This window comes from Pseudoliparis swirei, chromosome 10, assembly GCF_029220125.1.
Source record: "Pseudoliparis swirei isolate HS2019 ecotype Mariana Trench chromosome 10, NWPU_hadal_v1, whole genome shotgun sequence".
Taxonomy (NCBI): Eukaryota; Metazoa; Chordata; class Actinopteri; order Perciformes; family Liparidae; genus Pseudoliparis; species Pseudoliparis swirei.
Genome location: NC_079397.1, coordinates 8,886,688 through 8,908,648, shown reverse-complemented (window position 1 = coordinate 8,908,648; position 21,961 = coordinate 8,886,688). Strand labels below are relative to the sequence as shown.

The 21,961-nt window shown below is 41.1% G+C and overlaps 3 protein-coding genes across 4 annotated transcripts; all 3 read right to left on the bottom strand.

The window, feature by feature from the left end:
* Nucleotides 1-25: 25 nt before the first annotated feature.
* Nucleotides 26-3,794, bottom strand: srr (serine racemase). 2 transcript variants are annotated; one of them, XM_056425073.1, is made up of 7 exons: nucleotides 3,535-3,794; nucleotides 2,122-2,299; nucleotides 1,855-2,036; nucleotides 1,612-1,742; nucleotides 1,383-1,531; nucleotides 1,208-1,297; nucleotides 26-1,086 (listed from the first exon to the last, which is right to left on the bottom strand). In XM_056425073.1, exons 1-7 carry the CDS (start codon nucleotides 3,544-3,546, stop codon nucleotides 845-847), a joined length of 984 nt encoding a protein of 327 aa, XP_056281048.1. In that variant the 5' UTR covers nucleotides 3,547-3,794; the 3' UTR covers nucleotides 26-844. The 2 variants fall into 2 exon arrangements, with proteins under 2 accessions (XP_056281048.1, XP_056281049.1); XM_056425074.1 differs by lacking the exon at nucleotides 3,535-3,794 and having other exon boundaries at nucleotides 2,122-3,026.
* A 1,387-nt stretch (nucleotides 3,795-5,181) lies between these two features.
* On the bottom strand, nucleotides 5,182-8,815 carry LOC130200648 (uncharacterized). Its single transcript, XM_056425099.1, has 5 exons — nucleotides 8,763-8,815; nucleotides 7,091-7,136; nucleotides 6,897-7,005; nucleotides 5,547-5,868; nucleotides 5,182-5,411 (listed from the first exon to the last, which is right to left on the bottom strand). The coding sequence occupies exons 1-4, from the start codon at nucleotides 8,794-8,796 to the stop codon at nucleotides 5,764-5,766; spliced, it is 294 nt and encodes a 97-aa protein (XP_056281074.1). The 5' UTR covers nucleotides 8,797-8,815; the 3' UTR covers nucleotides 5,182-5,411; nucleotides 5,547-5,763.
* Nucleotides 8,816-14,607: 5,792 nt separating this feature from the next.
* On the bottom strand, nucleotides 14,608-21,765 carry arl1 (ADP-ribosylation factor-like 1). The gene is made up of 6 exons (XM_056424431.1): nucleotides 21,663-21,765; nucleotides 20,794-20,931; nucleotides 19,731-19,812; nucleotides 19,376-19,487; nucleotides 16,427-16,605; nucleotides 14,608-15,774 (listed from the first exon to the last, which is right to left on the bottom strand). The coding sequence occupies exons 1-6, from the start codon at nucleotides 21,664-21,666 to the stop codon at nucleotides 15,744-15,746; spliced, it is 546 nt and encodes a 181-aa protein (XP_056280406.1). The 5' UTR covers nucleotides 21,667-21,765; the 3' UTR covers nucleotides 14,608-15,743.
* Nucleotides 21,766-21,961: the final 196 nt, after the last annotated feature.

Genomic DNA, 21,961 nt, shown 5'->3' with positions numbered 1-21,961 from the left:
AACAGAAACATTCACTTACTCGCAATGACATGAGATAAAGGTGTTTATTGAATCAGACTGCAGTTGCACACTTCAGATGCTGCTTGTAAAGTAGTTCTGAAACTGGGCACTTCGCAGATGATGGAAAACAGGCTTCCGGACGCGTGTGAATTAAGTCATCAACATTTAATGGCAGGAAGTGTAGAACAAACATTCAAGGCGCTCTTCCTCGGCTCCTGGCTGCTCCGCCCCTCAGCCTTGCGGCCTCGGGGATACCTGTAGAAGAGACCCGATTTCCCTCATCCACGGAGTTTCATACTCAATCTCACTGGCCCCGGTCAAAACGTCACTTCCGGTCCAGTCGCTAAACAAGTATTTTCACAATAAGAGTCCTGTCTTGTTATTGTCCGCATTAAAGTCACTTTCACAATAAAAGTCCCTGTTATTGTAAGTCACTTCACGGAATTCAACCGGCCTCGTCAATCTATAATACTAACATACAGTCACTCTCATGCAACATACATTAATTCTTGCCATTTACATTTGCATAGAGAAAACATTACCCCTATGCTTCATAATACATTAATAACAATATCAATATTCTCCCTAATATTTTCTATTATAATATCTTTCTATATGTATTAATTTAAAACATAAGACCTCTGCAGATGTTATCAAAATAAACTATTACAACTTAACATGCTCAAGACAGTTTGGCTAGAAGAATTGGTAAAAATTCACATTATGGCCCGTAGAAATGGAATTATTTAGATTCTCCACATTCGAAGACCTGAATATTTTTTCTTTTTCTTAAATTTTCAAAGTGTGTTAACACTAAGAAAAGTCACATATCAGTGTACACTTGTCAGCCGGGGAAGTTAACGAGCTCGTCCTTTCCAATGTTCCCTCCGCTGAGGATGCACACCACGTTCTTCCCCTCCAGCTCGGGTATCTTGCCGCTAACGATGGCGGCGAAGGCAGCGCAGCCCGACGGCTCCACCACGAGGCCGGACCTGTACAGGGTGGACACGGCCGCCGTGATCTCCTCGTCATTTATGAGGACGATCCCCTCCACGTAACGCTGACACAGCTCGAAGGGCAGTGTGCCTGGAGCGCAAAGGAAAGGAGAGACACAAATTAAGTGTCCGAAACAATAAGACGGTCTTCCCCCTCAAATGATGAGGCTGAATCAAACTGAAAGCCCCCGTGAAGGGAAACGACTTGATACCTGCAAAAGGTGGTGCAAGTCCTGAGGCGATGCTCTTGGTGTCCATGCCCACTGGCCTCTTCTCAATGAAACTTCTGTGCATGGTGCAGGCTGCGTTTAAAACAGAGACGAAACATGTTCACTGAGCTGCGGCTCTTCATGTGGAAGCTAAGCCGCCTGCAGGTGAGTCGTTTACCTCCATCTGGTTCCACGCCATATATTCTGGTCTTATCGCAGCCGGACAGTTTGATGGCAGCGGCTACACCGGCCAGCAGCCCTCCTCCACCGCAGCACACCACCACCACATCAGGGTCGGGCATCACCTCCAGCACCTCCATACCCAGACTGGTTATACACACACACACAGGTTTGGACTTTGCTCTCACAGATAGACGTTTGGATCATCCTGATTCCCCAGAGCGTACCTGGCGTGTCCTGCTATTAGATCCAGGTCATCGTAGGAGTGCAGGAAGGTCATGGCGTCCTCCTGAACGCAGCGGTTCACCACATTCATCAGACAGGAGGTGGGAACGCGCTCCACCTCCACCCCGAAACTCTGAGGACGAGAATGATACTCTTAAACTGAAACCAAAATAATTTGTTTAGTTTAAAACAAATAGCAAGAAAAGCTAATCACAGCATAAACTGACAGTCAGATAACCTCAAACCTGTATCAGGATGGATCTGGACACGGGGGCCGTTTCGGGCATCACCACCTTGCCCTTTGACCCATAGTGTTTAGAGGCGTATGCAAAAGACTTCCCATAGTTCCCTGCAGACATGGTGACAAAATGACACCCCCGTGGTCTCCTGGCAAACTGGTTGGCCACGCCTCTGATCTTGAACGACCCTGTCAGTGAAACGCAAGACAACTCTTTTATCAGTGAGTCGAGGCCGTTTCGTGTGAGGAGAATCAAAAGGGGGCGTCGGCCAACCGGTTCTCTGCATGTTCTCCAGCTTGATGTGGACGTTGCAGCGGATGTCGAGAGGCAGGCTCGTCTGGCACCAGGGGATCATGGGAGTGTTGATGACACCCAGGGGGCTGCCGCTCACCGTCTCCCTGGCTGCTCTCAGCAGGTCCAGGGTGACGGCGTCTGCTGACACCTCACCCATCTACCTCAGAAACAATGTGTTAGCAGGAATGCATTTGCATTGTAGAGCCACCATTTTGGCTGATACATAATAATAATATATATATCAAATACCATAAGCATTTAATAATTAATATATTATGTATACATATATAAATATATATATATCAAATATCATAAGCATTTAAGAATTAATATATTATGTATACATATATATATATATATATATATATTTATCATAAGCATGTAATCAAATGTAATACGTACTATACTTTGTTTTCAATTGCTACACTAGTTTAAATATAGATTCATCTATTTATATGATTTTACATCGGCTCTTTACACTCATCATATCCTCCTGGGAACTAAGGGGAAATGGGTGTATTCCATCTTCTTATTTTATTTAGATGTCCTACCTATTTAGAGTTAAATAAACATCTTACAATTTAAACATTTTGATTTTACAGCATGTCCACTGTCGTGGACCACAGGACAATTTTCACTTATAGAACACTTATAGACATGGACGGATTAAGAAACCACGGGCCCCTGGGCCTGGACGTGTCAAGGCCCCCCCCCCCCCCCCGCCCGTAAAAAAAAAAACAGTCCGTATGGACCAACGATACCGGAGCTGAGCAGACAACATTACGCGAATTATATGATAGCAGGGACTTCGGTTATATGAATTAAACGAATAAACTTTCATGAAGAACAACTTTACAGAAATACATAAACAGCGCATTTGTGTGTGTGGGGGGTGCTTAGAAAGAGCTCTAATGCTATTGTTTTGCACTTGCTTTTGGATTTCTCCCTACAGAGTTGAAGGGCCCATATATTGCATGGAGTACTCAGCCCCTCTAAAGTCCTATAGATAAACTGAGGGGATAAACACTCACTTGAAAAGTATCATGATGGTTTCTTTCTTGTGACATCTTCAAAGTGAATGTTTAGGCTATTCTTTAGTTTCTCAATCGGACTATTGGGGCCCTGTTACTGACATGAATGACTTAAGCCCAGCATATACCAGCTACGGCGCATCGTGTCATATCATCATATTCATATCAATACAATGTTAATAACAGCGACGTCACGCGCGGAGGCTCAGGCCCAGGGGCCCCCTGAGCTCATGGGCCCCTGGGCCTGGGCCCGGTAGGCCCGTTGGTTAATCCATCCCTGCTTATAGACACTTGTCTTATAGACACTTATAGAAGATAAACTACCAAAGTATTACTATTGTTCGTATTTGAGGCTTTTTACATTACTGGACATGTGACCCGTCCCGCACAGATGTGTTCAGCAAGGCCGAGATGATCCTCCTTTGTACACGTCACACCGGGTGAGGGGCTGGTGGTCTGCAGGGGGCGCAGTCTCCTGGTGGTCCCTCTCAAAGCGTCTTTGGGAGGGGGGGGCGGGGGGGTATCGGAGGGTTTGTAATCCGTAATAGTCTGGACATTCGTCGGGGGTCGGAGTTGTTAAAGTGTCCCTCAGTCCTGAGCTCGGCTCCTCTCGTTCGACACGTCACGAAGCGGCCAAGCTGAGTGGGCGGAGCCTCATTTCTGGGAACGCCCATTGTTGTTACGACAGGTCAGCTGCCGTAAATCGGTTGTAGGATCACAGTGTGGTTTTAGTTCAGTCACCGAGGAGCTGTTTTTCTTTTGTCACTCCCTAAGTGTACCGATAGGATGTTGGCCTTATTGGAGAGTTGATAATTATAATATTCAAATACTGCTGTAGCCTACTATACTGAATATTGGTTTTGTTACAATTACATTTCTACACTAATGCACCATAATATTTGTAATGTACCAGCCTTTTTAAAAGTTTTGTTTTACAATTTGTATCATATCTTGTCATACTTTTATACCACTTGAAGTGGGAGCTCAGTAGTGGGGCAGCCGGGTTGGGTTGTGGGTTCGATCCCTCCCTCCCCATTAGTTGCAAGTGAAGTGTCCTTGAGCAAGCAACTGAACCCCAGTTGCTTCCGGCTTCACTGCAGCCCACTGCTGCTTTTAATAACTAATAATGTTAAAATGAGAGAACTAATTTCCCCTTGGGGATTAATAAAAGTGTATATTCATTCATAATTAACTAGAGGAAAACAAATGTAAACCCTTGAATATAAACAGGACCAGGCACGTGCCCCTTTGCCCTGGATGAGAAAAGTGCCCTTTCTGTATTCATGTCAAATACACATTATTGTGGTCGTCATGCTCCGGTTTATTTTTTCTGTTTTTTAGATGTGAGACGGGAGTTGTTCTTCCAGAAAGCCCGTCGGCCCAAAGATGAACGGGACGATTAAAGTCTGGTTTTGTTTCAATGTTCTCCATCCAGTTAGGAATTTGGTAGAAAAGCATCATTTCATATACCGCCGGGGTCTGTTACTTACTTTCCTATTTTCTATTTTTGTCAATGAAAATCTTGGAAATAGAAATGATGCATTGCTTTAGTTGGATTATTTAGAGTGAAGATATATGTTGGCATTTGTTACTGATGGTTGCCAACTGACATGACACGTTTTGCCATGTAGGAGTTTTTGTACGATAAAATATCTTTGTGGTCATTTAAACTGTTTGGCAAAACACAAAACAAAAATATAATCGTTTAATCATTTATCCGTTATGAAGATAAAAAATGAGCACTGGTGTAAACTAACAATATATTAGACATTAATTATTATGAATCAACACAATAAGTAAATATAAAAAAACTATAACATTGTAGTGCATAAGTCTCAACCATTAAAGTTGATTTATAATCCAATATGAACATCATAGTGTTTGCTGACCCAGTAGTTTTGAATAAAAAGACATATTTAGATGTTGTTGTACATGTATTTATTAAAATCAGGAGATAATCTAAATACTGTACACAGTTTACATGAACGTACAGATTCCATGTGACAAATGAAAGAATTATTATGTCTCGTTCAGACTGAAGCGTCAGTCTTCTTCACAGCTGCTTCCTGTGTGGGCGGGGCGGGCGGTGTCAGGGGGTGGGGGGGTCCTGATTGTACTTGTTCAGTGGTCTGCTGAGGGTGACGGGTTGGTTACATGTCATTTAGCAGACGCTTTTATCCAAAGCGACTTACAATTGACGTCCACCTTCAGCTGGGAGAGAGACAGAAGAGTCCTGCCCTGTGAGACACAAACACCAGAGATGAATACGTTTGAACTGAACTACACAAGCTTTACATTATTGTGTTGGATCTGGCCTCCAGTGATGGGATCGTATTACTGATACTTCTGTAGTCTGAGTGAGGGATTACTTACTCCGCCCACTAAAAGAAAGGCAACCGCCGCTCTTCATCTGGTCCTGTAGTCCTTCATCCTTCTCATGTGGTCCTCCCTCGTCATCTTCTTCGTCGTCGTTAAGGAGATCCTGGAAGTTGCTTCTTGTGTCACAGCAATCGATACCTAAATAAAAAAGTATAACCACGCCAACCAGCCTTCCCCTGCCAGGCGCGAGGGAAGGCTGTCTGGAACTTTATCAGTCCTGCCGGGGCAGTCGGGCGAGTCCTCTTCCTGCTCCTCCTGGTAGACGTTTCTGGTTTCTGGGGGGCTGGGGCCGGAGCTGCTTCAAGACGTTCCACAGCTAAAGAGAGGGTGAGAAGGAAAGGAATAACCAAGGACAGATACGGGAGAACATTCCTGCCAACTGTTATAAGACCTTATAATAAATCACCTCTTACCATATCCTCCTTAAATTGATCAATAACCCTTTCACTGTATACACTCTATAGACTTTGCATTTTCATTATCATCTAATTTTCTTCAATTGAATATTTCCTGCTCTGCTATTTTATTGTATATATTGTGTGTTTACTCTGTAACCTTGCTTCTACAACCAAATTTCCCCCTGTGGATGAATAAAGTATCTGTTCATCGCTCTATCTATCCGTCCATCTGTCTGTCTGCATATATCTATCTTTCTATCAATTGTCTCTCGGTCTGTCTATCCATCTATCTATTGCAAAGTATGTTTTCACATACAAGGAATGTGTCATGGCGGGTGGTGCAACATTAGACAATAACATGCCTGATGGATCATCGAGGTTTGGGTCGTGGAATTCCTGCTACCGACTACGCCACTGCCCTGTTGAGACTCCGCCCACTCCTCCTCTCTACCTCCATCTGCCTGATGGATCGTGGAGGTCTCCATCGTGGAATATGCCTACTATGAACTATTCATACACTCTGTCATATTCATTGAATGTATTTTAACTCTAAATCTGTCCTTCTGTACACATTACATCTCTTATTCTGTCCATCCTGGAGAGGGATCCTCCTCTGTTGCTCTCCTGAAGGTTTCTTCCCTTTTTTTCCCACTGAAGGGTTATTTGGGAGTTTTTCCTGGTCCGATGTGAGGTTTTGGGGCAGGGATGTCTATGTGTACAGATTGTAAAGCACTCCGAGACAAATTTGTAATTTGTGAAATTGGGCTATACAAATAAACTGAATTGAATTGAATTGAACATTAAACAATCAACAATCAACAAAGTGCAAGAATTGTAACATTACATTTACAGTAGAATATAAAATAAAGTGCACATACAAATCAATAACAGTACTTTAAACAGTGTAGTGTACGTGTAAGTTTAAAGGGACAAGTGTATTACTAACCTGATAACTTACCTGCGGGCCTGTCTGCGGCGGGCCCATCAGAGTTGGATGATTTGGAGGAGTTGGAGGAATCGGAGTCGGACGGTTCGGAGTCGGCGTCGGATCTCGTCTGGTGGTAAACGGCCAAGACAAGCAACAAAGCCACACGCGCATTGTTATTCTCATTTTCCGCAACATTACCTTCCTCGACAAACCTGATGGCCGCAGGGGGGCCAGGAGCTCCAACGTAGTCTCCACCAGCTGAAGGGAAACATTTAAGGATTCTTCATTTAATAAAATAGTTCTGGATTACATTGAGCAATAATAGATTCAGATTCCAGCTGCTAATCTATCAGTTAGCAGGTCAATATACAACTGTTTAGACTCGTGAGGCACACCTTCCAGACTAAACAATGTTTCATCAGAGTTTTTCCTGCATAGAGAAAATTTGGGCGTGCGCCTAAGCCGTTTTCCCGAACGCCTATGACAAATCCCGAGCGCCTAAGGCAAAAAAAAGTCCGCGATGTGAAAAAACCCCAAAAAAACCAAACAAACTGTGTTCATCACGTCAGCGAATATGTTCTCAAAGTATGTTTCAAGTCGGCTACAGCCGAACCCTCGTTCTGTTTTGATCAATAGTAATCGAGTTCAGTGTTTCCCCTAGGTTTACAGCTTCAGGGGGGTGGGACTAGTGCCGCTAGCCATATTGGTGCCCTAAGCTTAATTTAACACTGAGGTGTGCTCACCTGTGTGCGCGCATCACGGCTGAGCGAGGCGCGCGCCGGCATCGGAGCTCTGGGGCGCGCGAGCCGAGAAGAGTTGTTGTGGGGGGGGGGGGGGGGGGGGGGACACTGGAGTTGATAAGCGTGTCTTCTTGTCTGATCAATACGCAACTGTGAGGTGCGCGAATGGATAGAGCGGCCAGTTGCTGATCACTCACTCAACAGCTCGACGTGCATGAACAGACCCAGGAAAAACCCTGTTCATATCTTCTCACTTTCCCCTTTATAAACCTTTAATTGTGTGACAAGAGGGTTAATTGTTAAATAAATAGTTCATGGGATAGTATTAAGTAAAAGGAGCAGATGTTTGTTGAATAAGTGACGTTTCAGTCAAACAGTCAAAACCAGTGGTCCCCAAACTACGGCCCGCGGGCCGGATTCGGCCCGCCTCCACATTTCGACCAGCCCCCTGAACAATACCAGAGACGCTTTCCGATTTATTATTTTTTTCACCTGGCCCGCTGCCGTTGAGATTGCAGTGAGACGCGGAGAAAATGTGAAGTGGTGCTCTTCGCAATAGAACATCTTTGATGGGATGTCGCGTCTCGGCCAATCAGCGTTCAGATGTCCACAGCGTTTGGGAAGTTAGGTTAGCTTGAATGTTAGTCCGCTACATCTGCTGCTGTCACGCTGCACGGTGTAGCGATACTAACAAAGTACCCGTACGTTAAAAACGATGTGATTTAGCATAGTTTTAGTATCGATACTTCATTAAAAGAGCGATCAGAGCGAGCGTGAGTGATGATGTCACGCTGACGCATGATTCTATTTCAGTATTAAGAATATCTTTTTTCAGAAATGTCAAGGTAAAATCTGTCATATTTGATAGTCTCTAAATAAAATAACATTGTTTTAAATCCACTACACTAATAGTTAACACATACAACAGATATCCAGCGACTTTTAAGACATTCCGGTCCTCAAATAATCATTTTACACGAAGAAGCCTCCACCACATCTGTATTTTTCAAACAGGCCCCGTGACATTGTGAACTGTTCAACTATAAACTCAAAAGGTTTCACTGATTTCTCAACTGAGAATGTTTTAAATGGTTTTAAGGTAAGAATCAATAACAAAAATGCTAAATATAAATATAAAACTCACCTCCGGCATCGCGCAGCGCGTATGAGTGGTCCATTCTCCGGCTTCTCGGTGGTCCACGAGTAGTTCAGTAAAGTTAGAAAGATATTCAAAGATTCCGACTTCCCGGCTCAATAGCTCTCTCACGAAATGGAGTTAAACACAAACAATACCTCTCTGTGATCGTAGTGATGTCGACAACAAGCTACAACCTTCATTTTACCAAAACAAGCCAGTCTCCGAGATCGATGAATAATGTTGGTCTCAATGTGCGATCAGCTGTGAGACCTAAGCCCAGGGACCGTCTGCAGAAAGCAATCCTGGAAAAACTTTGGAGAAAAAAGATTTCGAATAATTATTATGAATTTCATAATAATTATTCAAAATCTTTTTTCTCCAAAGAGGTGTAGTCCACTCATGTGGAGCCCATTGATGTAGATATTGAATGATTTCACTCTTCACTTGATAACAGTGAAGCTATTGAAGATTGTTTCCATAAATGATATCAAAATATTCATAATAATTTTTCAAAATCATTTTTCTTCAGAATGAGAGGTGTAGTACACTCATGTGGAGCCCATTGATGTAGGAAATGAATGGTTTCATCCTACACTTGATAACAATGAAGCTATTGAAGATTTTTTCCATAAAAAAAATTCATAATAATTTTTCAAAAACACATTTCTCCGAAGTAAGAGGTGTAGTCCACTCATGTGGAGCCCATTGATGTAGATGTTGAATGTGTTCACTCTACACTTGATAACAATGAAGCTATTGAAGAGTTGTTCCATAAAATCTGAAAAAATATTCATAATAATTTTTCAAAAACACATTTCTCCAAAGTAAGAGGTGTAGTCCACTCATGTGGAGCCCATTCATGTAGATGTTGAATGTGTTCACTCTACACTTGATAACAGTGGAGCTATTGAATATTGTTTCCATATAATATGACAAAATATTCATAATAATTTTTCAAAATCTTTTTTCTTCAAAATGAGAGGTGTAGTCCACTAATGTGGAGCCCATTGATGTAGATATTGAATAAATTCATTCAACATCTACATCAATGGGCTCCACATTAGGGTACTACACCTCTTACTTTGGAGAAATGTGTTTTTGAAATTTTTTGAATAGCTTCACTGTTATCAAGTGTAGGGTGAAATCATTCAATATCTACATCAATGGGCTCCACATGAGTGTACTACACCTCTCATTTTGAAGAAAAAATATTTTGAATGATTCTGAATATTTTGTCATCTTTTATGGAACAACTCTTCAATAGTTTCATTGTTATCAAGTGTAGAGTGAAATCATTCAATATCCACATCAATGGGCTCCACATGAGTGGACTACACCTCTTACTTTGGAGAAATGTGTTTTTGAAAAATTATTTTGAATATTTTTTCAGATTTTATGGGAAAAATCTTCAATAGCTGCACTATTATCACGTGATGGGTATATTTATTCAATATCTACATCAATGGGCTCCACATTAGTGGACTACACCTCTTCTTTTGAAGAAAAAAGATTTTGAATAATTATTATGAATATCATAATTATTCAAAATCTTTTTTCTTCAGAATGAGAGGTGTAGTACACTCATGTGGAGCCCATTGATGTAGATATTGAATGATTTCACTCTTCACTTGATAACAGTGAAGCTATTGAAGATTGTTTCCATAAATGATATCAAAATATTCATAATATTTTTTCAAAAACACATTTCTCCTAAGTAAAAAAGATTTTGAATAATTATTATATTCATAATAATTATTCAAAATCTTTTTTCTTCAAAATGAGAGGTGTAGTCCACTCATGTGGAGCCCATTGATGTAGGAAATGAATGTCACCCTACACTTGATAACAATGAAGCTATTGAAGATTTGTTCCATAAAATCTGAAAAAATATTCATAATAATTTTTCAAAAACACATTTCTCCGAAGTAAGAGGTGTAGTCCACTCATGTGGAGCCCATTCATGTAGATGTTGAATGTGTTCACTCTACACTTGATAAGAGTGGAGCTATTGAATATTGTTTCCATAAAATATGACAAAATATTCATAATAATTTGTCTAAATCTTTTTTCTTCAAAATGAGAGGTGTAGTACACTCATGTGGAGCCCATTGATGTAGATATTGAATGATTTCACTCTAGACTTGATAACAGTGGAGCTATTGAATATTGTTTCCATAAAATATGACAAAATATTCATAACAATTATTCAAAATCTTTTTTCTTCAAAGTAAGAGGTGTAATCCACTAATGTCCACGTGCGATTGAGCAATACAGAGGCATTATTTATTTCCCCCATATTTTTTAAATATATATTTGATTCATACGAGTTATTATTATTATTTGTATTATTAGTGGTAGTATTATTATAAGTATTATTATTATTATTATATTTTTATTTCGCAGTTATCTGTTGCTATTCAGTACAGCTGTATGAGCTGTAAAGCCAAACTGTTTGCTAGATGAAAAATATTATATTATATATTATAATCGTATTATTTCAGAGGGACCATGTACAGTTAAAACAAATGTCACCATTTGATGCACTGCACCAGATTGTACTTGGCAGATGGATGAGAAATAGATGACGCGGGCTTGCAGGTGTATGGTCTTCCGACTAAACTTCATTTATTTGACAGTTATACTTTTCCCCTCTCAACTTCTTGAAACTGTTAGAGAGGTCAAATGATTACTGTCCATTATTTTTTTTAGTAAAGTCTTAAGAACATTTGTTCTTCTGCTTTTAACAAATAATGTATGCTTTTATTTGGAAATATTGACAGGTACATAACACAGTAAACATGAACTGATATTTCCATGGTTTATTATCTTTTTGTTGAAATATCATATAACAACCCACTCCCCCACCCCTCCCACTGTATACACATAGAGTACAGGACATTAAATACATAAACAATACATACAAAGAGGTCACCTCATTTCGCCGAGCCAGACGTACACACACACACACACACACACATCTGGAACATCTGTATGTAGACACACCTGCACAGAGTCAATACCCAGTATCACACAAGTACAATATATCCAGAGATGAAATGACAATATGAGTTGTTCTTCTTCTTTGAGTACAGCCAACCTATTCTACCACATGACTTGGGGAATAGACACAACTGAACATCAGAAATAGGATATTGTAAATCGACAACTGGCACATCTCCGGCTCAAGATTTATTTCCCAGGGACGTAGACACATTTTTTCTTCATTAATCAGTATTTAAGAATAACACTTACTCTCTCTGTCATCAATTCCCCCCAAATGTGTTTGGATATCTGTCGGGGCATTTATTTGAGTTCTTGTGAGAATTTTGCCTCGACATGCTCCGCGGCGCTCATGTCTTCAGCTCTCATGTCTTCTCACGACACAAAGTGTTTCAGGTGTTTCGTAACAACCAATTACTTGCTCACTTCAAGTTACAGTGATCAATAGAAAAATCATTTTGCCAATGGGTGCCCTTTTTTTTTGGTTTGAGCACCTGCCCCCCAACATGTCTGTGCACGTGCCTGAACAGGACCCATTGAAATCGGATGGGAAATGTAACAATGAATAAGTAGATCTATATAGCTGGCTTAAGACTGTGTGCCTGTGTTAAGCAACAAGGTTCAACTTTATTTAAAAATGTACTTTATTAAAATACTTCCTCTAACAACGTTATGATTTAGGCAGTTTTGAAAGGAACACAAATGCAGTCTCTACTAATTACTAGGCCCACTTTGATAATCATAGATAATTAGCTGCAATAATGAATGACAACTTTTGTTTTTCGTGAACCGCCCTTCGCCCAATGTTTGGATAATGGAATAGAATATTTTGTTTCAAATCCAACAAAATCAAACATGAATAAAATTAATGAGAAACAAAAAAGTACAACGAGGTTGCTCGGAGTATGTATACAGAGAACGGGGCTAGGTTGACTAAAATCATTAATATGATGTTCGGCAGCTGACCTGTCGTAACAACAATGGAAATGTGGCTCCACTCACTCTTTATTTTATTCTTTATTTAACAATTGTACGTGTACCATTTCATAAAGTGCCAAGAAGAAACATCAAAATACATTTAAATACAGTTAAACTCCTGACAGCTCACTCACGCTTGCCACTGTCAGTAATCACACTCGCTGTCTCTCCTAAAATGTCACTATTTCTTTCACGGAAAACAACATTCATTGATAGTAGACATTTACATTTTTGGATATCACATTCTCTGTTGCCACATTTAAGGTGCGAAAAATGTGTTTACATTTACAGTAAATTTTAATATATCTGTATCTCTTCTTCAGCAACGAGCGCCCCATCACACCGCCTCACAACAATGTGAGGTTTCTGGGTCTGAAGCTCCCTACAAATGATGCTGAGACCATATTTGCTCTGCAGTTGTTAATGTTAGCTAGTATATTTGACATGCCCTTATTGATGCTGCCGGAAAATATGTGATTTATTTGTTGTCAATTTGTCAACTTGAGGTGTGTGTGTGTGTGTGTGTGTGTGTGTGTGTGTGTGAGAGAGAGAGAGAGAGAGGTCCATTAGCTGTTACTTCTGTGTAGGTATGCATATATTGCATGTAGGTGGCGATGTGTAAACCTGCACCAGTTTTATTTGGTGTTTGCTCGTATCGTACGGCATCCTGATTACTGACTCCCTTCACCTGTTCTCAGCACACCTCCATGCCTCCCATGTGATTGTTAATGCCCTACACCTGTTGTTCCCCTCTTGTATACCCCCCTGCCTCCCATGTGATTGTTAATGCCCTACACCTGTTGTTCCCCTCTTGTATACCCCCCTGCCTCCCATGTGATTGTTAATGCCCTACACCTGTTGTTCCCCTCTTGTATACCCCCCTGCCTCCCATGTGATTGTTAATGCCCTACACCTGTGGTTCCCCTGTATTCACTCCCCTGGTTTTCCCTTGTCTGTGCTGGATTGTCATAATAACCTCTATGATTAACCAATGTTGCATTATCTTAGTTTTCTAGTGTTATTTTTCTGTACCAGAAAGAGTCTGAATATATTTTTAAATGTATACATAAATGTAAAAGGCCACTGAAGTCAATTGTCATTTTTCATATGAAATGTCCGTTATATATCTGATGCATTGATTTTGCTTTTGAGGGACAGTCGTAACATTGTTCAGGTTACTGCCATACATGTTATGTCCACTTTCATGAAACATGTTTTCTTTGTTTGTTTTATACAAAACCTTTAACGACATACTTTACTGTGCCATTGTTTCGTCTGTCTTCATGCATTCATACAGTGGCTTCATGTGGTCGGGTTCTCTGTCTCTTGAACTCAAGGATGAAACCATTCGATTTATTTTTCTGATCTCCCGTCAGTCCAATTTTTGTGCAAGAGATATCTCATAAATGCCCAATGATTCATATTTGGTGCACCAAGATCAACGTTTAAGGTCATTGTGACCTCACAAAACGTTTTTTTGCCCCCCCAAAAAGATTGACGTGGTAATAATGACACATTCACACAGATGTGATAGGATAAATGATGAAGTGAAGCGAAGACATGACCGTTTTCTTTGATGAGTCACATTGGACCCCTCCCTTATTGCCGGGTCTGACACTGCGTACACATCCGGCATGGCGGCAGCTGGTCGCTGACATTCGATTGATTTGAGTGTCAACAGGTGATCGACCAACTAGGAAGCGCTTCAAATGGCTCCAAAGGCAACACGGCAGGATGACTATCTCTAATCGGTTGACCTCGACATTTTATTTCCCCGCTGTGAACAAATGTAGAATTGTCCTCAGATTTAGATCCGGTGCAGTTGAACTTTAACCTCTGTCTCAAAAAGATGTCGAAGATCAACACAGAATGGTACAATCACTGATAGCAATCTTTACTGAGAATCATTTGCACTGTACAAGCAGATATAAATATGCAACCATAAAACTTTGAGCATACAGTTGGGTGTTCAGTAACTAAATGACTAATATGCCAAAGATGCATTCAAGAATTTATATGGAAAAAGGCTGTAGCTACTAAATTATTATTAGAATTATTTTTTTAAAAAGAGAACACAAATAAACAGGAGGAAGAAAAACCAAAGAAATCCATGACATTGTATCTGCCTGACGATATAGTACAAAAACAGCCCAGGCTGCAGTAACACTTGGCCAGAGGACATGAAGTGAGAGCACGTTCGTTTTTCACGAGTTGGGAGGCCAAATTTGCAATTTTCAAATATAAACCAGAAGCCGGTTGATTGTTCACACAGAGGTATGGCTAGTCCAGTATACGATACAAAAGTGTCTAATGAGTTGGCAATCAAGCAGATGCTTCTTCTTAGTGATGCTGTGTCCTCTGGTTGCTTAGGTCAGGAGCAGGACTGCAATCCTTACCGTGGAACCTGATGACGTCTGGGCCTTTATGGGAAACACCGCCCCCCCGGTGGATCATCGGTGCACCTCGCTCACACGGGTGCCCATCGACTACGATCGTCTCCTGGCTGCACTACATGAGAACTAATCAACACTTCTGGGAGAGGATGAAGCCAACTGATGCATTGTCCAGCAAAGACACCCGATTTCAAGAGGATAAGAGTGGACGGGGCTTTCCAAGAATCCTTACTTATAGATTTCTCGTAATCCATAATATATTTCAGTGCTGACACTTCAATTGTAAAATTAGCAACATTTAACATGCCTTTTCACAGGCGTTGAGGATCTTGTATATGTAGATACTAACTTGTCCATCACTGATGCCGTACATCTCTCCAACACCCTCACTCGTGCCACCAGCATTGGGAGTGTGTACCCGGTCCAGACGTTACTGCAGCCTTCACAAGTCCCAGGCTTGAAAGGCGTTAGGAATTCGGAGGGCTTGGCCAAGGCTTCAAGTGGGTTGGGGAGGAGTGCAATCAGGGGGTCCAGTGGGATGAAGGGAAAGGTCAGTCACAAGGCTTCATACCGAAGGGTCATAGGTCAGGGGTATATACAGAAGGGGTGGGAGTCTTTATTGCCGACTCCTCAGGGATTCCACCAGCCTACGGGGACAGAGAGCAGATATAATTCAGTACTGTAGAGCACGCGCCATGTAGTTAACATCTTGATGAACCTGGCTGGTATGCAGGGCCGCAGTGAAGACCAACTTAATCAAGGCCAAGTCCAGACAATGTCCAAAGGCAGTTGAGATGTTAGTCGAGGCTGAGTCCTGTACAAGACCATAGTGTTTTTCCTATGATAATATTATTATTAATATATTCAATGGATAGTTCGGGAAATTTCAAATGGGTTTGTATTTGGTACGTATCCATATTCGGTGTATTATTACCTACAGATGTGATTGGTATGACCCTGGCTTATCGAAGCAGAGAGGAGTTAGCGAACCTCAGCCAATTTACTGTCATTTTTTGTAATGCTGTTGGCCCAAGTTGCGCTCTGGGATATCTTTAGCAGCAGGACTGCTCGGACCGGACTCGAGTACCACAGCGCCGCTGGTGTGCTCACTGATAACTCTTGTGATAAGTACAAATGCAGTTCTGGAGGGAAATAAACATACAACTCATGTCTCTCACCACAGCAGACATCAGATGTAACAGAATAGGATGTTGAGATATTCCTATTTTATACCCGTTTAAAAATAATTTATTGTCATTTCTATTACTTCTTTATATATTAAGTATAGTAAAAACCTACCATTCCATCGCCTCATCGAGACCTGTGCCCTTTGTGGCCGAGGTCTTGAAGATCTGCCATTTCCTGTCTTTGAGGGCGGGGAGGCCCAAAGAGTTGGCCACCTCAGTGGGCGTCATCGCCTGGTCCATATCCTGTTTATTTGCAAATACCACCAGGATAGCTTTCTTCAGCTCTTCCTCCTGGATAAAACACAAGGTAACACAATGAGGAGGAGAGAGAGAGGGATTTGCCAAATAGCAGCTAAAAGTATCCGAGTGATGGAAGCAAAAAAACTAGGGCTGTGAAACGATTAAAAAATGTAATCGGATTAATCACAGGTTTTTGTGGATTAATCATGATTAATCACATATTACCGATATTCTCGGTATATTTTGTGAGAACATAGAGATTTATGACAAAAGACGGATATATACATTTATACATTCTTCTATACAATGGTGCTGCAACTCAGCAGTTATTTAGCAGTTTTCTTCCATATGGAACATTAACACATCTTCATCTTAAACAGAATGTTTAACCCTCCTGTTACCTTTCGGGTCAATTTGACCCCATTCAATGTTTAATGTCGGTGTTCTTTGGGGTCAATTTGACCCCAGGCTGTTTTTCACTGTGTCAAACATATCAGAAATATCAACTTTTTTATTTATTTAAAGGGCTATTTAGGTAGTCAACAAACAAACATAAAGTACCTCACACTTAAACTTGGGAAGCAATATTAATTCTAATAATTTTCTGAGGTTTTAATTGCTGGGGTCAAATTGACCCCGAGGGTAAAATATGTTAGTAAATGTAAAGGTAACAGGAGGGTTAAACAGAGCATTTTCTCTTGTTTGTCAACCATTAACTCCACCATGATACAATCTAAAGGTGGACAGATTGACAAGTGACTTTTTTTGCTCGGTCGATGCGCGCGCACGGAGCTCTGTGGCGCGAGACGGAGATCGATAAGTGTTAACGCAACGCGAAGAGACATAAATGACATGCTGCTGTGGAGATACGATCAACAACAGACGTTTAGTTTAATAAAAGAACAAAGACGGGCTATAGAGAACATGTCAGGGGCGGGCCAATCTTTTAATGTCATGCGATCTACCGACACTACGCCGCGATCGACTGGCAGGTCGCGATTGACGTGTTGAGACCCCTGATCTACAGGAAGTAAAAGTCGTCACAAGGTTTCCGTAGGTGAACCTGTGGAAGGATCATTACCGATGAACAGACCGTCTGCATGAGAGCGGACAGAGTTCAGATTGAAGTGGTGGATTGGAAGCTCATTTTGCAAGTGACTTTTTTTTCGTCCCGACGACCAACAACAGACGGATTGGAAGCTCATTCTGCGCATGCGTTAAATGCGTTAAAAAAAAAAAACTAGTTAAACCTGTAATTGAATTAACTGAGTTAACGCGTTATTTTTCACAGCACTAAAAAAAACAGCCACTAAATACGTTGTGAAAGTTAACCACCATAAATGACTTATTCAAATTTAACTACTACTAATTGTAGAGCTGTTTTGATGAGGTTTTAGTTTTGCTCTCAAAACATATAAAAAACAAAGAGTCCCAGATGTTCAAAATTACAATATTGAATTTGACCAATGATGCAATATAAGCGGCAACATTTGCTTTGACAAGAGCAACATAAAAAAAGATTTCATTATATTTGTTGACTTGGAAAATTGGATTTTGTGAATATATTCACATGAAATAAAAAGTCAAATAATAGTATTTGCTCACAGTTGGAGGTGAAATTAAAATACACACCAACTTTTACGGACATCTAAAAATTACTTTAACAATATTTTGTTACGGTCTAGTGTTGGACAAATAGATAATGTGACGGTATTATAATTGATCCTTTGTGGACATTCAATGTCATGGAAATGTATCTAATAATTGTTGAATAAAGTGTTAAATAGGGATGCACCGATCTGATCGGCGCCGATCCATATCGGCCGATATTCCCATTATCGGTTTTGATCGGCGTTCTCAAAACGGCCGATCAGATGACGTAACATCTGTGAGAACTATCAGAGACGTTTCAATCGCAGCGCATCGCAACGGAGACGATGCGCCCGGCGAGGGCCGCAGAGTGAGAGGTCCACGAGGGGATCCTCACCACCGAGCGGCGTCCCCGTCCCCCGAGTTGAATCTCTGGGTCGACTCAGCCGACTCTCACATATCTGAGCCCCTATAGACTGATGTTGACGGTAAACGCATTCGATCGGGAGCGCGCGAGGGGTTTGATAAAGTTAGCGGAAGGATTCACGTGACAACATCCGGTTTTACAAAGTTAGCGGAAAGAACCACGTGAAACAACATCCGTTTTTCAAAATAAGATGTCGACAAATCATACACTAACATATATAAGGAAACAATGAACTGATTTTGTATCTTTATAGATCGTTTCTGAGATTTAGCTTAAATTATGCTAACATTAAAACATTTTTACTAGACCAAGGAAGAGTTTATACAAATAAGTCAGACTTTTGTATGTTAAAAAAAGTCCTGTATATAGATTTCCCAGAGTTCCAGGAAATGAATAATGCAGATGTGTTCCATACATATCTGAAATCCCCTACACTGGCAATCAATCAATTTTAATGTATCAATTAGGACATTTTTCAAAGTAAAAGATGTAAGAAATCTGTAATTTCTTTAATGTTTGAGGTGCTTTATATATGTATTTCCTCATATTCCTAGGCAATAATGCTACACAATAAATAGAATGCTTCAATCGACACCGTGATCGGTGATCGGTATTATCGGTGATCGGCAGATACTGATTTCAGTGATCGGTGATCGGCACCAAAAAACCTGATCGGTGCATCTCTAGTGTTAAACATTCCGACAGCTCCGCCGTTAGCATGATGGTTGGAGCTTGTGATGGAATAGCCTCACGCCTGACATGGTTCAATGTGTTTAGGTTATAGTTGAGAATAAGAACACTAACCTCCAACATGGCCACCAACTCAGACTTCGAGATGCCCATCCTGTCGCGGTCGCTGCTGTCAACGACATAGATGACCGCATCTGTGTTTGAGTAATAACATCGCCAGTACGGCCTGGGAAGGAGAGGGAGGAACAATGAGGTTGTCGGAAGAGACAGAGAGCAGGATGGAGAGGTAGAAGAGAAGGTCCATCAAAGGGCGAGTGAGCGAGATGAAATATATCATAATAATAAATTACAAAGCCCAGACTTCTGTTTATACATAAGACGCCAAGTCTGTGGTCGACATACATAGATGTCCACACAATCACCCCTGAGAGCTCCACAGCAGAACCAACAGCTTTCCCATGTAACCTACCTGATACTCGTCTGTCCACCCAGATCCCACACCTGGAACTTCAGATTTTTATACGTGACTGTCTCGACATTGAAGCCGATCGCTGCGAAGAGAGAAATCCAAATGGATACAGTCAGAGCAGAGAATACGAGCCTGATTATTAAACACACACCGTGATGGGACAGCAGGAGAACAAAATATGCTGTTTTTGTAGAGAAAGAATTGATACGTATAGTGAATAAACCTTTAAAAGTCCCTCATGATTTTGAGAAGGAAAGATTTTCAAATATATCTGTATCATTCCATTTAAATTTTTATGAAACACAAACTGGGCACAGTGGCTCAGTGGTTAGCACTGTCGCCTCACAGCAAGAAGGCCCTGGGTTCGAATCCCGGTCGTTCCAGGTCCTTTCTGTGTGGAGTTTGCATGTTCTCCTCGTGTCTGCGTGGGTTTCCTCCGGGTACTCCGGTTTCCCCCACCATCATAAAGACATGCACCGCAGCCTCAGCCCGGTTCGTATGGATGTGAATGAATGTTGGTGGTGGTCGGAGGGGCCGTAGGCGCTGATTGGCTGCCACGCTTCCGTCAGTCTGCCCCAGGGCAGCTGTGGCTACTGATGTAGCTTACCACCACCGGTATGACTGTGTGTGTATGACTACTGGACTCTGGACTCTGTAAAGCGACTTCGGGTGACTTGAGAAGCACTATATAAAATAAATGGTTATTATTATTATTAGAAACTGATAAATATTCTTTCATTATGATGGCCTTCTATTCAAACTATTTGGTTTTCTCCCGATATCCTCCCTAACAGTACTGCACATACTCTATCAAATATAATCAAATCAATTCAATCCTGTGAAGCGTGATTGTTTTATTAACTTCTCTCCAGTCAAAACTGGTGTGTCAAAGAGAAGAATGTTGACCAGACTGGTTTCCTGTGTTCAGCGAGTGTACACACATTTGACATTCACGATCTAATTACTCTTGAAAAACAGGTTCTTCAGACCACTATTTTAAAATAATGTTCGCTCACAAAAAACTGACTGTTAAGCGAAAGAAACATAACAAACCAGTACATACTGGGGATGGTGGTGACCACTTCTCCAACCTGCAGCCGGTACAGAATAGTCGTTTTTCCTGCACCATCCAACCCCAGGATCAGGATCCTCATCTCTCTGGTGCCAAACAGGCCCGAGAAGAGATTAGAGAAGAAACCACCTGCAGAATTGTCAAACAAAAGAAGAAATTATTGCTGAGAAAAGTCTACAAAGGCTAGAACATGTATAAATAAAACGTCAAATGTGCTTCATATTTATTACAAAATGAATACGTTGGTGTAACGCATCACTTTGGGCTCCATTTACCAATAATGGACACTTTTCAATGTTTTTTTCACTTTGCATTAACTTAATAATAAACATAAAATAGTTAACTGATGGTAAATCATCTGCTAAAAGAGTTACTTTATTACAGACAAAGAGCGAAATGCGATTCCCAAAAGATATGAGGGTGCATGGTTTAGTTTTTCTATCCGGTTGTCATCATTCTCATGCCAGTGGCCCGATCAGTCAGTATTACGTGGGTGGTTAAACAAGTTAGCTATGGTTAGCTTAGCTTCATCAACTGACGTTAAGGCATGATATACTGAACTGAAGACTGCAAGTTGACCTGCTTTTCTCGTATGTCCTTGTATAAACTATAAAGCAGTTCGTGTGAATACTCGGAGACAACGGGTTGAGGAGCTGTCCCCCCTTAAACCCGCTCACGGTGTCCCGGTAAACAGCTATCTGACGTGCGCGAGCTAGCAGGCAACAGTCGCGCTTGCTCGTTAAAGGGAAGCAGGCAGATACAAAACAGAGATACAAGGGGATATAATTATTCATACGCATGTATGCTACAGGTACACAGGTCAATTACATATTTTTTTGTCCAGTAGTTAAAATACTGACCCATTTTGATAAGACTACGGCCCTTCAATCAGCGGTTCTGTGGTAGGCTGGATGGGCACCTTCTTCCGTGTGGTTGACGTGTCGCTGTACGATGTCATCGACTCTCGCCTCGACTTCGTTTTGTTTCGCAACATTCAACACATTTTAAAACGGGATGTTTAACTGTAAAATATACAAAGAGAAATTATCTGACGCGTTTGAAAAAAAATGTCACAATATAATAACACACACAAACCGTGTTTTAGATTTAAACATTTGCATCTGCTTTCAATATTGTTATCGAAAGTGCTGTTCGTGAA

What these genes read in the sequence shown, in the direction of transcription:
- srr (XM_056425073.1), bottom strand. An exon ending in GGAGAACATGCAGAGAACCG is followed by an intron (nt 2,037 to 2,121) that starts GTTGGCCGACGC and finishes TTTCACTGACAG; the next exon opens with GGTCGTTCAAGATCAGAGGC. An exon ending in CCAGATCCATCCTGATACAG is followed by an intron (nt 1,743 to 1,854) that starts GTTTGAGGTTAT and finishes TCTCGTCCTCAG; the next exon opens with AGTTTCGGGGTGGAGGTGGA.
- LOC130200648 (XM_056425099.1), bottom strand. Translation starts at nt 8,796, where the DNA reads ATGGACCACTCATACGCGCTGCGCGATGCCGGAG. An exon ending in CGCGCTGCGCGATGCCGGAG is followed by an intron (nt 7,137 to 8,762) that starts GTGAGTTTTATA and finishes GTTTCCCTTCAG; the next exon opens with CTGGTGGAGACTACGTTGGA. An exon ending in GGCCCCCCTGCGGCCATCAG is followed by an intron (nt 7,006 to 7,090) that starts GTTTGTCGAGGA and finishes GTTTACCACCAG; the next exon opens with ACGAGATCCGACGCCGACTC.
- arl1 (XM_056424431.1), bottom strand. An exon ending in GGTGGACAGACGAGTATCAG is followed by an intron (nt 19,488 to 19,730) that starts GTAGGTTACATG and finishes TCTCCTTCCCAG; the next exon opens with GCCGTACTGGCGATGTTATT. An exon ending in AGTTGGTGGCCATGTTGGAG is followed by an intron (nt 16,606 to 19,375) that starts GTTAGTGTTCTT and finishes TGTTTTATCCAG; the next exon opens with GAGGAAGAGCTGAAGAAAGC.